Genomic DNA, 16,545 nt, shown 5'->3' on the forward strand with positions numbered 1-16,545 from the left:
CAATAGAGAAAAGAGGGAAAGGGGGAGAAGCAAGATAATGAATATGAGCACATTTAGTTACATGTACTTAGGCTTTGTTTCAGATGGAAATGGGGACTAAAGGGTTATTCCAAAGGTTTTTGGAAGGCAACTTTTGAGGATGATATGAGGGAACAGAAAGAGACAGAATGAGGTGGCCAGTGCATAAAGCTGGTGGCTGACAGCCTGACTAATGAAGTGCTTGCATAACAAGAAAAGTTGCACTAGCACTAGCACATGCAGTTGTGCTAAAACCACAGATTTATGAAATTGTACAGAAGTTTCCTTTAAAACAAATGAGATGTGCTGCAGTTGCACATGCAAGCATTCTTGTGGTAATGCAACACGAGTTTGAAACTGAAGCTCCAGTCTTGGTAGCTAGCTGCTAGAGCAACAGCTTTGGACTAGCTTGACATCCTTTCACAAGCGCTTTGTTAGGACCAGTAACTGCAGCAGGCCTGCACAACTGGTGCCCCACCAGGCTGGACACAACTCATCACTCATCTACTATATACTCACCATTAATTCCTGCTTTTGTTGCTTGCTTGGTGTGTGTGTGGGGGGTGGGGGGGGTGGGGGCGGGGGGGGGGGGCAGGAAGGAAGCACCAGGGAGACCACAATATATTGTTTGTCAACTGGATTTGGTTTGGTGGATCACAAGCTGTGGAGGCTGAACTAGACCTTAGCTGATCTGTAAACTGAACTGAAATCTAACATTATTTGCCAGATTGTGAGCTTATTATGGACTCCATACACCACCAATTAATGATGACCAGTTAGTCAATGTAGTAATGATTATCATATTGCTACCTTATCACAAACAAACTTCCCCACTAATGACAGTTCTCCTCCCATTCCACCCCACCTTACCCCACTTCCCTAGCTACATCCAGCCCAGGGCGCTTTCCAGAATAGCTGCTCAACAGCAGCAAAATGCCTCTGTTCAGGCAAGTTGCATTTGAAATGTAAACAGCTGGGGGAGCAGTCTCGCGGAAACTAACAAGCCGAAAAAACAGCATCTTTTTAACATCAGATATACAACTTCCTAGCTCTATATTGCAGCAATTAAATTAGAAACAAGGCATTGGAAATGTGAACGGCACCTTGCTGTCCGCGTAGGGACAGTGGTGTCATGACGCAGGAAGTGCGGATATAACTTCTGAGATACAATGTGACCCTGTTGCAGGGTCTAATCTGGAAAGTGCCCAGGAGTACTACTTCCATCATCTTGTTTTGCTGTTGTGTACTATATATTAAAGTAAAAGGTAAAGTTGTGCAGCCAAGTTGGTGTTGATTCCTGGCAACCACAGAACCATGTGGTTTTCTTTGGTAGAATACAGGAGGGGTTTACCATTGCCATCTCCTGTGCAGTATGAGATGATGCCTTTCAGCATCTTCCTATATTGCTGCTGCCTGATATAGGTGGGATTCGAACCAGCAACCTCTTGCTCTCTAGGTAAGTTACTTCCCTGCTGCGCCATAGGTGACCAGATATTAGCTATAATTTAAAATGAACTGGGTAATCACATTACGACTGCAATCCTGAGTATGTTTACATGGAAGTAAGCTCCATGAACATGGTGGGACACTTTTGAATAAACTGCCACAGGATTGGGCTGCATGTATGAATTTAGATTATGGAGTGAATCTCTTTTAATGTTGTTTTGCTTTTTAAAAAATTATGTCCTCTTCTGATCTGGTGTGTGTGTGTTGGGGGGGTGGGTACATTCATAGGATTTGTGTCCAGCAAATGTACTCTGTGGATCAGAAACTGAATTTTTTAAATAAGGGTTCTCATACTCTAACACACAGGGACATTGTATGTCAAGAGTTTGAGAATTCCCGTTTCTTTATTTGACTGGAGTGCACTTAATATCTACGGTTTGAATGGATGCTGGGTATTAATTCTCCACCTTTTGCCTTTTTGTTTTACTCCCCTGCTGTGCTTTCCTCCACTTCTTACGTGCATTCATCTTCATTAAACTTCCTTCTCCTTTTCCCCCTTCTCTGCACCGGTCCTTCTCTTCCTAGCCTTTAAAATTATAGTCATTACTCCTATAAAAGATATTGTAAGAAGGCATCTGATACCAAGTTCCTCTGATGTGTCTCTTATAAACCATAAAACACCTGAGGGAGAATACTTTCTCAGTCCTGAACATCATATTTTTGTCTCTTGCAAGATTATTTAACTTCCTGTCTCTTTCTCATTTCTTTCTAGCTTTCTAATACACTTACTGAGATTTTTTTTATATGTCTATAAAATAAAACCTTCCAAAGTATCAGATCTAGTTTTCTTTTTTTATATTCTAACACATATGATAAAAAGAGGAAAATAAAAGTTTATGAGTAGAGAATAAAAAGGAAAGGTGTGGAAGACTAAGAGAGGCTATGCTATAGGTCAGCAAGGTAAAGCTGAGATTGAGTGCAGATCAAAGAAAGTTAAAAATTATTTGACAGCACTTGATTTAAAACAGCCACTCTAGGAAGCCTCCTGTAATAGCTTATCCTTTCTTTCACTTGCAGATTGCTGAGCTGTCTTGAAAGAATTCAGGAACTACTGAGTATGGGCATGGTTTTCACTTATGATTTTACAGATCATAAATGCAATATAATGTGTCAAGGTATGATTAAGATGTCACTGGATTATATAACAATGGGCCTGGTTGGTCATGGCTTTTTTGGGCCACTATGAGTTCATGAAAGGCAACTGCAACTTTTGTGCTCCTTCAGACGGATGGGATGCAATACTCCCCCACCCCCCGCTGTCTGAGATCCTCCATTCTGTTCCATTTCAACTGTTTTATTACATATTATCTTCAAGTAGCAAAATTCTGCACATACACTCTGAAGAAAGCTGAGCATTATTCTCATTATATTACTGCATATTTTTAACCATGCCTTGCTATTCTGAACAAAGCAATGTGAGTGTCCTTAAGTGTTAGTCAACAACTGTGTTTGTCACTCAGTGGAGGAGAGGGTACTTCCTCCTTTGTGTTAGTCTGAGAGCTGTCCCTTTCTTCCACTTCATACAGCTTCATTAATTAATCATCATCATCATAATAAATAAATAAATAAATAAATCGCCATCAGCCAATTACAAAAAGTAACTTTACTGGGAACAGCCTATATTTTGCGATGATGTCTATAATAATAACAACAATATTGATAATAAAATTCAGCTATCCCAGGTCCTTGGGAAAGACTCAATGTCTGGATAAAATAAACCAGTCAATAACACCTGTCTGACTGTGTAAAATAACAACAACAACAACAACCTACAAGAAAGAACAAGTAAAGAACCCAGCAGAAAAATGGAAAAATAAGCCACTGCATAGTCAATATTTGCACAATATAAGTGGAAAACCAATAATCACCAAGACCTGGCAATGGCTTAAGAATGGCAACTTGAAGAAAGAAACAGAGGTTTTAATACTGGCTGCACAAGAACAAGCACTAAGAACAAATGCAATAAGAGCAAAAGTAGAAAAATAAACAACAAACAGCAAGTGCTGCCTTTGTAAAGAAACAGATGAAACAGTGGACCACCTAATCAGCTGTTGTAAAAAGATCACACAGACTGACTATAAGCAAAGGCATGACAAGGTAGCAGGGATGATATACTGGAACATCTGCAAAAAATACAAGCTACCTGCAGCCAAAGATTGGTGGGACCATAAAATTGAAAAAGTTGTAGAAAATGAAGATGCAAAAATATTATGGGACTTCCGACTACAAACAAACATCTGCCACACAATACACCAGATATGACTGTAGTCGAGAAGAAAGAAAAACAAGTTAAAATAATCGACATAGCAATACCAGGGGATAGCAGAATAGAAGAAAAAGAAATAGAAAAAATCACCAAATACAAAGATCTACAAATTGAAATTGAAAGGCTGTGGCAGAAGACCAAAATAATCCCAGTGGTAATTGGCGCGCTAGGTTCAATTCCCAAAAAACTTGAAGAGCACTTCAACACCATAGGGGCCACAGAAATCACCATCAGCCAATTACAAAAAGCAACTTTACTGGGAACAGCCTACTGTATATTCTGCGACGATATCTATAATAATAACAGCAACAACATTAATAAAATTCAGCCACCCCAGGTCCTTGGGAAGGATTCGATGTCTGGATAAAACAAACCAGTCAATAACGCCTGTCTGACTGTGTAAACAACAACAACAACAACAATAATTTTAATTAATTTAATGTATATACTACCTGACTCCAAAGGCTCTAGGCAGTTCAGAAAAATAAACACAATAATGACAAAATAAAACAAACTGTTAAAGCAGCTGTTTAAAGCAATTTTGTTCTGTAAAGAGGAACCTTGAGGATGGCTGTCTCTGGGCGTGTCTCTGCTGTCTGGTTGAGAAGTGCTCATTCTCTTTCCCCTGCCTCATAACCCTCTGTGAAACCTGAGTGTTCATTTTGATTTTACATTCCCATATAACACTCTCTTTAGCATGCTAGGTGCAATCCAGGGAGCATTATGTTTATTTAATTCCCATTGAACTCAGTTGGAATTAATTATACATAATATTCTCTGGACTTCATCCATTGATTGTATTCCTGTTCCTCATGCATACAGGGCTTCTTACTCTCTTCTCTTATTAGCTTCAGATGTGACAGTGATGTGAGGACAGCAGCAAGTGCAGGTGTCATGCACTTCCTGTTTTCTTGTTTTTTTAATTCAATTTATCTGTCCATCCATCGATCCATCCAGCCATCCTTTTGGTCCCAACTAAGGGACCATTAAGGTGGTTAACAACATACTTAAAAATATAAAGTAAAACAGATCTGCCTGTTTAGATCTGTTTAGACAGTTTAGATCTGCCTGTTCTGGATAGGGTTACACTCCCCCTGAAAGATTAGGTACATAGTCTGGGAGTGCGCCTGAATCCAAAACTCCCTCTGGTTTCTCAGGCTGAGGCAGTGGCCAGGAGCGCCTTTTATCAGCTTCAGCTGATACGCCAGCTATGTCCATTTCTGGAGGTAAATGGCCTTAAAACAGTGGTGCATATGCTGCTAACCTCTAGGCTTGACTACTGTAAGGCACTCTACATGGTGCTGCCTTTGTATTAGTCTGGAAACTACAACTGATGTAGAATTTGGCAGCCAGACTGGTCTCTGTTTCATCCTGAAGAGACCATATAATATAATGGCACTGGCTGCCAATATGTTTCCGAAAGGAATACAAAGTGCTGGTTATTACCTATAAAGCCATGGGACAACTTGGGACCAGAGTACTTAAGAGCGCACCTTCTTTGTCATGAATCCTGTCATCTATTAAGATCATCTGGAGAGGTCCAGTTACGTTGCCACTGGCTCGTTTTGTGGTGACCCAGGACCAGGCCTTCTCTGTGGCTGCCTCGGGACACTGGAATATGCTCCCTTTCTCTCTCTGTTTGCTTTTAGGAACACCCTCAAGACATACCTGTTTTCCCAGGCTTTTAACTGAAATTTTAAGTTATTTGATATGTTTTTATCTTCTGAGATCTTTACTTGTTTTGTGAATTCTAACTGTTTTATATGGTTTCACATTCATTGTGTTATAAACTTTGTACACCACCTAGAGATGTCTATTGTTACAGACCAGGCCTGATTTATACACCAAATATGCTCATTAGCTAGTATACAAAATTAGGTCTGGCCCATAATGTCATCAAATTCTTTATATGGTGACCTGTGTGTGATCTGGGCGCAAGAGGAAAGGAGATCAAACCACTCCTGAAAGGGTTCAATGGGCTTTATTGGGTATAAAGACTAACAACATAATCTAGCAAAGCAGAAAGCAGAATACTCTATTAATATCAGCAACAGTATTTCCTAACCAGCACCCATATTCCACAGTGTGCCCAACTGACATATGTGCGTGCAATTAAATCTTCCTAGGTCTAATACATTTCAAATATAGGCAGAAAAGAAAAGGGGGGGAAGGCTGCGGGCTGATAAGGTTTTGGGGGAGATCAGAGATTAGTAGAAGGGAAAAAAGGGGGGGAACGGAGAAGGGAGCAGTAAAAGAGGAAGGGATAAGGGGGTTCCGAGCAGCATATTACCAGGATCAGAGGCTGGAGAGAGACAAATCACTTCAGCTGAAGCAGTGAGGCGCTGGCGGAGACAGGAGTTGTGCAATTGTTTCAGATCATAGCTGAGAGCTCCATGGCTGAGGAGTCTTGACTTCTCACTGCGCAGTGAGAGTCATAGCCTCTGAGCACGGGCAGAGTTCCTGCTTAGCCCCGCGGCTGGGCAGCAAACTCTGGGAAAGCGTGTGAGCAGATCTTGTTGTAGGCATAAGAATGCTAGCGTGTGAGCAGAATGCCCGTAGGCGCAGAACTGCTAGCTCTCTATCTCAAAAAGCCTCATTCTTATAGTGATTTTCTCTTTGATCCTTGAATAGAATCTATTCAAGATCTCTTTTCCTGTGTGTCCAAAAAGGTGTCAACTTCCTGCCACCTTCTCAACAAAATCTTAATTATTCAGGATATCAGCTAGTCCAGCGATATCTCTGGACCTCATCTTCGTAAACTGCGTGCGCTCAGGAAGGGAGGGGTGGGGAAATCTGCATCTAAGATGCTGCAAATTACATTTTGGCAGTCTGGTCCCCAGAAGGTGTTAAAATTCAGAGTTTAGTAATGGAATTGTGGAATTGGTCTCATTTGGTGTCAGACAGTCATTCCATTATGTACCTTTATCCAGTGTTTTGCTTGTAATTGAAAACAAGAGAATATTTAAAGTATACATGAAAAGGTGTGCCTGTGTGAGACTGAGTTAATCAATACATTTGTCAGTGAGGTAAGGTTAAGATCTACAGATGGATCTCTGTATGCATTTGGCTATGTTGAATTTCTATAGACAGCAATTGAGCTTAATCACTTGGGCCTTGCAGGGCCATCACTGACAATGGAAGGAGGAACTCAACAAATCTGGCAAACCCGTCCACAGACACCTTGGTAGCCAGTGGTATTAGCATATGGATTGCAGCATTCAGCATTCAGACCTGGCTCCATTGTTCCCTTGCATATCCCATTTTAACAACACAATGCCAGGTTGCTTCCTGCTCCTCACAGAGCAAGGAACAGTATGTCAGAGTTCAGATATTATTTCATTTCTTGATATAACATGGAGTCACCCAGGCCCATATATTTCACCATACTTCTGAGTTGGTACCTCTGGTTATGATGGGTTATGACCGTTCACAACACTATATCAGGTGGTAGAGAAAATAATAAATAAATAAATAAATAAATAAATAAATAGGTGGAGCCAAATGCATGGTGGCGGCTGGGGGGTGGGGGTGGCGGTGGCAGAATCCTCTGAAAGCTGCTGCCTGAAGCAACTTCCTCACATTGTTCAAATCCCCATTCAGCCATGAAACTAGCTGGGTGACTCTAGGCCAGTCACTTCTCTCTCAGCCTAACCTAATTCACAAGGTTGTTGTGAAAGAGAAACTCAAGAATGTAGTACACTGCTCTGGGCTCCTTGAAGGAAGAGCAGGATATAAATGGAATAATAATAATAATAATACTGCTGTTATTATAGATATCGTCGCAGAATATAGGCTGTTCCCAGTAAAGTTGCTTTTTGTAATTGGTTGATGGTGATTTCTGTGGCCCCTAAGAAGAGCACCTCAATACCATAGGGGCCACAGAAATCACCATCAACCAATTACAAAAAGCAGCTTTACTGGGAACAGCCTATATTCTGCGACAATATCTATAATAACAGCACTGATAATAAAATTCAGCCATCCCAGGTCCTTGGGAAGGACTCAATGTCTGGATAAAACAAACCAGTCAATAACTGTGTAAATAAATAAATAATAATCTAGCATGGTTAATCTAGTCATGAATGAGTGAAGTATCAGGGAACATCTCGACTGTTTGGCTCATGTCTCTGAGGTACTACTATAATCCATTTGTTCAAGTTATTAGGGTCATCTGATCTTCAGCTTGGTTACACTATTTCTCTCTACCCCCATCCACAAGTCAGCTCTTTTCTTCATCTGCTGTCAGAGTTTACCTTATGACTTTTTTTTTGGCACAGGTGCTAACCCTTGCTTCCTTTTGTGTCATCCTACATTTTGCTAAAACTGATATTATTTATTATTATTATTATTATTTTACATTTTATATCCCGCTCTTCCTCCAAGGAGCCCAGAGCGGTGTACTACATACTTCAGTTTCTCCTCACAACAAACCTGTGAAGGTAGGTTAGGCTGAGAGAGAAGTGACTGGCCCAGAGTCACCCAGCAAGTATCATGGCTGAATGGGGATTTGAATTCGGGTCTCCCCGGTCCTAGTCCAGCACTCTAACTGCTACACCATGCTGGCTCCAAGTGAACTGTTTGCTAGTAATCCTAAAGCGGGTTGGGGGCCACACCAATATACAACACAATAGTTTTAAAAGCAACTAGAGTATAACTGACACTTTACTTTTTAAATGTTACCATGACCTCTTGGCAACCAGATAGCCCCAAACATCTCAACACACTTGTACTTTACACAGAGTTGTTTTACATACAAAAGAAATCACATTCCAGAGCTGAGTATGTATATAGATGCCATTTTTATTTAACATTTAGGTATGAAACCAAAAGTTATGATCAGGAATCTATAAAATCACAAGATAAGGGTTTTTTTTAAAGAGGTTGTTACCTATCTCGTCACCATTATCATCATTCATTTTCAGAAACAGCAGCATCCCTTTAGTGTTTAAGCCAAAAGCCTTCACATTTAAAATTACTACAAACAGAATACACATACAGTAAAACTATGTAATGTCTATACAGGCAAAAAGAAAAGAAAAGCTGCTATAAATTGTACAGTGCTGGAGTGCTGTTTCAAAAACATTTTAACACCCTTTAAAACTGCCCCCATTTTGAGCATTTTTCCCAGGGCGGGGGGAGGCACTCCAAAGGCATGACAATGTCCACAGGTGCATGTCCAATTTTTTAAAAATCCAGGTATTTATGCAAATTAGTACATAGCAACACTTAAAAAATATAATGTTCATTAGCACATGGCCTGCAACAGGCATAAGTTAAAAGTACTTTAATTGTTTTTAAAGCCAGGTGTTTATGTAAATCACCTGACATCAATGTGACTGAAAAAAGGTGTGGGCAATGTCCTTTCAAGTAAAAACAAATGCTGCAAAGGTAGCAGCCAATCGATTTTGTACAGGTGTGAAAAAATGTGAAATATTAGAAGGTAGGAAGTTTCCTGCAGCTCTTTTGGATATCAGGTTTTGCATCAAAAATTAAAAATTATGAAAATCTGGTACAGCACTAATTTATTATAAATTGTTATTGTTACAGTAAATCATATTTTAGTGTATAGCCCTTTGGTTTAGTTGTTGTAGCTGCAAATCTAGAAAATTATGTTGATGATTCCACTTGGAGCTATGGAAGCTTCCCCTCACCACCAAAGAAACAGCATGCACAGTGGTGTACAATTTGGATTGGGGCCATGGCAGGGGGCAGGTGTTAAAGCTCCCTACCTGTTTGCCATGGTTCCGTTTGTGCAGCCTTGGGTCAACAATCACATTTAAAGTAATGTTTAGTTTGACCCTTGGCTTCATACAATTTGCTATTATTATTTTGGACCATATACTTAGTCAAGCTGTGTGTAATTTAAATGAAATCATCAATATAAACCTTTGGTCAAAATTTCTTTCTTTCTATACACTAAAATATGATTTACTGTAACAATAACAATTTATAATAAATTAGTGCTGTACCAGATTTTCATAATTTTTAATTTTTGATGCAAAACCTTTCTTTCTTTCTTTCTTTCTTTCTTTCTTTCTTTCTTTCTTTCTTTCTTTCATACCCTGCCCTATCCAAAACATAAGACATATTGATCTTGAAATGAAATAGTTTATTCAGTGTAAGAAAAGCACTTGATGCATGCATTCTGTATTTATAGGAGTCTGTCAGCAGCTACAACAGGTAGTGTGATTGTTATGGGGAAGTTTTAAACCTGAAGGAGATGAGGTGTATTAGCAAAGGGGGGGAGAAGAGGAAAAAGACTGCATTTTTTCCCCAGTGCATCAAAAAAGGGGGCTCTGAATACCTTCTCCTGAGGAATTTAACTGCATATCTGTGGTTGGAAAGTGGATATAAGAAAAATGCCATGGGTATGGAGAGAATGGGGAAAGGCCATATATTTCAAGGAAGAATATTGTTTACAAGAAGTGTTAATAGGTTTCAGGGGAAATGTTAATTTTTTTTCCTCGGCTGAAATAGCTACTGTAAGTTTTTAATGGTTAATCATTCATTCTTGAATTTTTATATTAAGCATTTCATATTACTTTATTGACTTAACTTTTATGCTCTTCTTCATTTTGACAGTAAAGAATGACCAGGCAATACTCTTTGAAAATTGGAGGCCATTTGCAGCTGCTCTCTGCTGAGGGAAGTGAATAATAGGGTGCCCTCAAGGAATTTCAAAGGTATCACTCAACAGAAACTTTTGTGTCTGAAGAAAACTAGACCATTTTATCATGGTAGGCATGCTGATATGTTTGCTTTAATAAAATGCCATATTTCTGCCTTTAATCTCTTGTCAACCAGCTATTAAAACCCAAAAGTGTATGCGTGCAGCACATGTAAACACTTTGTGGTTTACTGAAGTAGCCACAGAACACACCAATAAAGTCTGCAATTTGTGTTTGGTGAGCAGGCTGTAATAATTTTCTGGAAAGAAATAAGGATTTTCCCCCTCCTCTCCCCCCCCCCCCAAGTCAAGCCAGAAAGCCAGTTTGATTTAATTCAGTGACCAATGCAATTAAATGGAAAGGAGAAAAATATGCACTTATGAAAACCTTCCGTGAGCTATAAAACAATGACCTTAAGAAATACTGCTTATTTACAGAGAGTAACAGAGAATTGCCTTTTACAAAATGAGTGTCATCATGAGGTAATTATTTATGAGAACCTGTCCTGAAAAGCTCCCTTGTTTTTATACTGGGCCTGTATTCATTTGTGACTGCTGTGAATCTTGCTTATGTCTCTCCAAACCCCCCCACCCACCCCCACACACACTCCACCCTGGTTTGTAGCCTGCTTTTCTGAGTTTAATAGCAACATTTACATTGACTTCAGTCTGCTCACTGTTTTTTGCTGTCAGGTTAAAGATGAGCTCTAAGACTGTGCCCACTAAAAGAGCATGTAGATAGAATGGCTTATGAGTAACTGAGCTGGGAATCCCTGCTTTGTTTGGAAGGTGGGGGAAGGGTAGAAATAAAACCTGCAACAGTTAGCCTTGAGGGCAAAGACACTCCACAGGGAGCTATCTGGTGGCCAAGGCTGACACCTAGCCTGCTTCGGTATGACCTTTTCTGAGCTTGTTAGCCAACCATACCTGACTTAGCTGGATTGGCTGGGTTTTTCCTGAACTTTGATTAGGTAGCCTATCAGTTTCCTGGTTATGGCCTGCCCTTTCACCTGTCTAACAAGCCATATCCCTGCTGTTGCTATGCTGTCTCCCAATGTGTTTCTGCTTTCTTTGCTTCCCTTGCTGTAATTCCTTTGCACTATTTTCTGATGATAGGGTCTCCTGGCCTGTACATTTCTGTATGTGTGAGGCTTCAGTTAAGAGCACAGAAGCAGGGCCTGTACAAAAGTTGACAATCCTGTAATTCAGTTTTGTTTTTGTATCCTGTTGTGCTGTTCTTTTTTTAAAAAAGTGTGGAGTCTGCAATTCTTTACTAAATGGTATATTTGGGGGTGGGGGTGGGGATAATCTCTGACATCCTTAAATGAGTAGTGGTGTGTGTGTGTGTGTTTTAAAAAAAACCACATAGGGCCTATTACATAAGTGTTGACTTGGGAACCTTGCTTTTGTTTATGTTCATAGACAGACATTAGCCCTATTCAGATGTGATGTAGTGTGTACATCCAGGTGTCTGTACACACATGTTTTTATGTGAATGACTGTAGATGTGCTCATTTTAAAAGTGACACTGGATACAGCTAGGAAGAATACCACTGTATGTGCATTACACACAATCATTTTATTCACCCAGGCTTTTAATTAGATTTATGGCCTTAATTTTTGATGTTGGTTTTAAATGATTTTAATGTAAATGATTTTAATGTTTACATGATTTTAATTGTTTGATTGATTTAATGTTTTAAATTATTTTAATTGTAAACTGCCCAGAGACATGGGTTTTGGGTAGTATAAAAACAAGTTAAAAAATAAATAATGTGCGAATAACTGTACATGCATACAGATACAAATGGCATGCCGGCCATTTGTGTGGTCAGCAACCATGCTGACCACACAAATGGCTGGCGCACATGTGCAGAGACTATGTGCGTGCCGGCGCTGGGCACTGGGACAGCTGGGAGATGCCCTGCCGGCACACAGTAAATGCTGGGAGGAGTAGCAGGAATACGATGATGGCGACGATTGGAAAAGGAGCAGGTATGGACCTGTTCTTCTCCATTTTAAAGGGGCTGGGGAACTCCTCATTTTTAAAGGGAGGTGCCCCGCAATTCAGCTTCCGAATGGTGTTTTGGCAGATCCCTAAAAGCTACATTTCTGCATATTGGGTCCAAACTTTGGAGATCCAAGATTGTATCTTTCATCTGTTTTAAAAGTAATTGCTGCTGGTGGGCTGGGGGGGAGGAGTTGAATCAGGGAGGAATTGAATCAGTTGGTGGGGTGTGGGTTAACTCTTTTCCCTGTGCTGTGTGAACATGTTATGTGTGGTAAAGTGGTGAATTCTTTACACAGATGTATCAGTATTTAACAAATACTTATTAGTATAGTTTGTCCTATACTTTTGCCTTCCCCTTCTCTGATGCAGCAAGAAGCGGGAGAAAGGCCATGAGGGATTTAGTATTTCATGCACCATAGATGTGGGTATAGGATGACCCACCACTGCTGTGGTTCTACAGTCATGTAGAGTTGGAAAACACAAAAGCACTAGGCCACTTGCATCCCATAACTTTTTCCTGGCCCAGAGCAGAACTGGTACAGGAACTGCAGGAAACTGGACGTCAGATCCATGATTTCTCCTTTCAACAGCAGTGATACGTTTCCTACTGAAATAGCCTTGGCCATTCAGTTTATGCAATGTGCTCTATTTTCATTCACATAAGCAATTTTGTGATTGTATACTGATGCCCAAATACAATTTCATTGACTGTAATTGTTAACTCAAAGCATGAAATCTAAGTTTTGGTGTAAAAGATATGGAAAGTCTTCGACTTAATGTTCCAAGTTAAGATGAACAGCACTTATAACTATCACCTTGTCTCAACTTTACAACTGTGTTTCAACTTTACAAAACTCTCTATGAGAAGGATGGCTCTGCAAGACAGTTGTTGGTGTGTGGGCTAGAAGAGGAGGAGGCAACAATGGAGATTCAGGCTCACGTTGTCATTGAGACTGGTAGTCCAGATGGCAGCTGGCAGTAGCTGATACTGCATCTAAGATTGTGGAGAGATTGGTGACTCACCCATCCAAGATGCTCTCCTTGCTGCTTCCAGTGGTGTTGTGATGGTGATAGGGAGACAACCTGGCCCATTTCCACCCCATATGTCACTTCATGACCACTCTGCCTCCATCCCTGTCTAATGGTTGTCCAGGAGAAGGAGGGAATGGAGATGAGCTACACAGTGGCCTCACTTCTTTCCACAGAAAAGAGAGAAAGAATCAGTAAGGGGCTGGGAAGGGAGTGGGTGGCATGGGTGAATAACTTCTGATTAGCCACCATCAATGTATTTGCCGCATGTCTCTGCAGGCTTGTTCACACAAACATTTGGGGGTGGGCTGGAGGGCATGAGAGCTCCTACCCTATCTCCTGCAGGTGATTAGAACCTCAGGTTGGGTTTGCAAACTCACAGTACACGTGATCAAGGCAGCTGCGGTGTCCATTGCTCAAATTGGGAGCTTTAAGCCCCGCCCCACCATGGAAAGTCCTCTGATGCCCCTCTGCCTTCCCAGCAAGCTTTGATGCCAAAAGAAGGGGAAAGCCTCATTACATCAGCAGCTGCCCTCTGACTGGCCATGGGAGAGCAGGAGGTGAACCCAGCCCTGCTGAAGCTGCTGCAGAGTGTGCTTGGCAAAGTGGCACTTACCTGGCTGGAGCATCTGTATTATTTATTTATTTATTTATTCATTCGATTTTTATACCGCCCTTCCGAAATGGCTCAGGGCGGTTTACAATTAAAAATAGAAACCATTAAAACCAATAACAATTAAAACAGAAATATAAATATGAACACCAATTAAAAACATCTTAAAAAACAATTAAACTATCAGAACAATTAAAACCCTGAAAACCAGGTTAGCATAAAAACAATTAAAACTAATTAAAACTCTGAAAGGCCAGGCCAAATAGATGGGTTTTAAGGGCTCTCTTGAAGGTCAGTAAGGAAATAAGATTGCGAATTTCTGCTGGGAGTGCATTCCACAGCCCGGGAGCAGCTACAGAGAAGGCCCTCCTCTGAGTTGCCACCAAACAAACCGGTGGTAACTGGAGACGGATGACCTCAGATGACCTTAACGTGTGGTGGGGGTTATGTAAAAGAAGGCACTCTCTAAGATATCTTGGACCCAAGCCGTTCAGGGCTTTAAAGGTAATAACTAGCACTTTGTATTTTGCCCGGAAACATATTGGCAGCCAGTGTAGTCACAGCTCTCTATTGTTGCCATGGCTGCTATGTCCCGATAACTAGGTACAAAAGGTTAGCAAGTTCACATGACCCAGCAAAGAAAAGTAGAAAGGCTCTCTTTTCGTCCTACTTTACTTAAGTGCATGGTATAGAATCTGGATTACCCTCTTTTGGGAAACCTGGGCTGGAGGGATTTTTGTGATTCACACATGCACTGTGAACTCACAAAATGTGGGTAGCCCAGCTTTTAACCTGTTTTTGATTATTGTGTAAACTAGCTTGCATGTCTCTGACTAACACACCACCAATTTTGACAGCAGCAGGGAGAAAAGAGAGTTCAGGAGGCCCTCTTTTTTTGTGGGGGTTCAGTTCTGACCTATTACCATGAATAGCAAAATCACCAAAAAGAAAAAAGAAAGAAAGAAAGAAAGAAAAAGAAAAGAAAAGAAAGGGGGGGAAAGGAGAGAGAGAAAACCCTGAACCTATGAGGAGGGGGAGGGGGAGGATCCTAAGAACACTTAAGTGTGCTCAAATCACAAAAAAGCGTGTGGAGGGATAACAGAAGTAAAGCACACTACCTTGTTCTTCAGCAGTGCTCCCTCAAACCCCCAAACCCTCTGATTTTGGGCCTTTTGGGGGTGTGTGTGTTAGAAATGAGCTACAAAATGTCCACCAAAAGTGACACCAGAAGTCAGGATGGCACTGAACCACAAGTAGATGAAAATAGCCCAAGTTTTACTGCATGAACAAGGAAACCTGCAAATAACAGAAAATGCAGTAAGGGAACCCATGAAAAATGAGGGTCTCTTGTATACAACATTAGTTCAGGAACCAACCCCACATTTATAACATTGTTTCCTATGGGAAAATAGGTTCAGAATTAAGATGTTCTGACTTAAAACATAGTTTTCAGGAACAGAGGACAAGTCTGCTCCTATATGAGAGCCCTCCAGATATTTGAAGATATATCTGTTCTTCTCTTCTCTAGGCTAAACCTACCCAGCTCCTTTAATCATTCATCATAAGATTTGGTTTTCAGATCCTTCACCATCTTTGTTATCCTCCACTGGACGCCTTCCACTTCATCTATGTCAGGGCTGTATAATTCAAATGCCCTAGTAAGCTGAAATAATCCACAACTTGGTGTGCAGGGGCCGAGGTCAATTTTTAGCACATTACATTGAAATTAAAAATATTATTAGTTACTTCTGGATCTATTCCCATCAATGGACCCAAGAACAGTGGGCAGAAAATACGTCCTGTCCCTGCTCAATCAGTGGGGCCCCTGGAGCACATGTCAGCCTCAAACAAATGCCAAGTCTTCTCCTCTCCCTAAGTTGTCATTGCTTTCAGGCTGCAATCCTAGGCATGAATACATGGGAGTAAACCTCACTGGGAACACCATGGAACATATTTATGAGAAAACATGCATAGGATGGTGCTATAAGGCAGTTTCCAGCTCCTGTGTTGCAGCAGGATACCTGAGGGCCAGTAAAATAGTCCCTGCAGGCCAAATTTGGCCCCCGGGCCTTATGTTGTGCAGGCCTGATCTATGTTCTTAAAAATATAATGCCCAGAACTGAACAACAGGATTCCAAGGGAGGTCTGACCAGCACAGAATAGAGTGGAACTATTATGACTGGTGAGCTGGACAATGCACAGCACTGGTCAGCAGATGGCACTCCAAAAATAGCAAAAAGGTGGTGCTCCCCTTCTGACCGCAGCACCAAAAATTGGGAAGAGGGATGATCAGTTTATTTGGAAGTGTGCACAAGCGGATTCCATTTCCTCCACCAAAATATCATGATAAATTTCTTAGCTCACTGTCAGTGGCATTTCCCCCAAGAGGTTACCACAGAACAACTCTATAATAACTGGTGATTATCCAAATGGGC

The 16,545-nt window shown here is 40.9% G+C and overlaps 1 protein-coding gene across 9 annotated transcripts in view; it reads left to right on the forward strand.

Moving 5' to 3' along the window:
- Positions 1–16,545, forward strand: part of LOC128324449 (uncharacterized) — a 275,349-nt gene that overhangs the window by 137,742 nt on the left and 121,062 nt on the right. For 6 of the 9 annotated variants that reach the window (XM_053249015.1, XM_053249024.1, XM_053249018.1 and 3 more), the window contains one exon: positions 10,373–10,527. In XM_053249015.1, the coding sequence (XP_053104990.1) occupies positions 10,525–10,527 (3 nt within the window). In that variant the 5' untranslated portion in view covers positions 10,373–10,524. Of the gene's footprint in view, positions 1–2,541; positions 2,640–10,372; positions 10,528–16,545 lie in introns of all 9 variants that reach the window. The other 3 variants (XM_053249017.1, XM_053249016.1, XM_053249019.1) reach the window with 1 other exon arrangement.

This window comes from Hemicordylus capensis, chromosome 4 (genome assembly GCF_027244095.1).
Source record: "Hemicordylus capensis ecotype Gifberg chromosome 4, rHemCap1.1.pri, whole genome shotgun sequence".
Classification (NCBI taxonomy): Eukaryota; Metazoa; Chordata; class Lepidosauria; order Squamata; family Cordylidae; genus Hemicordylus; species Hemicordylus capensis.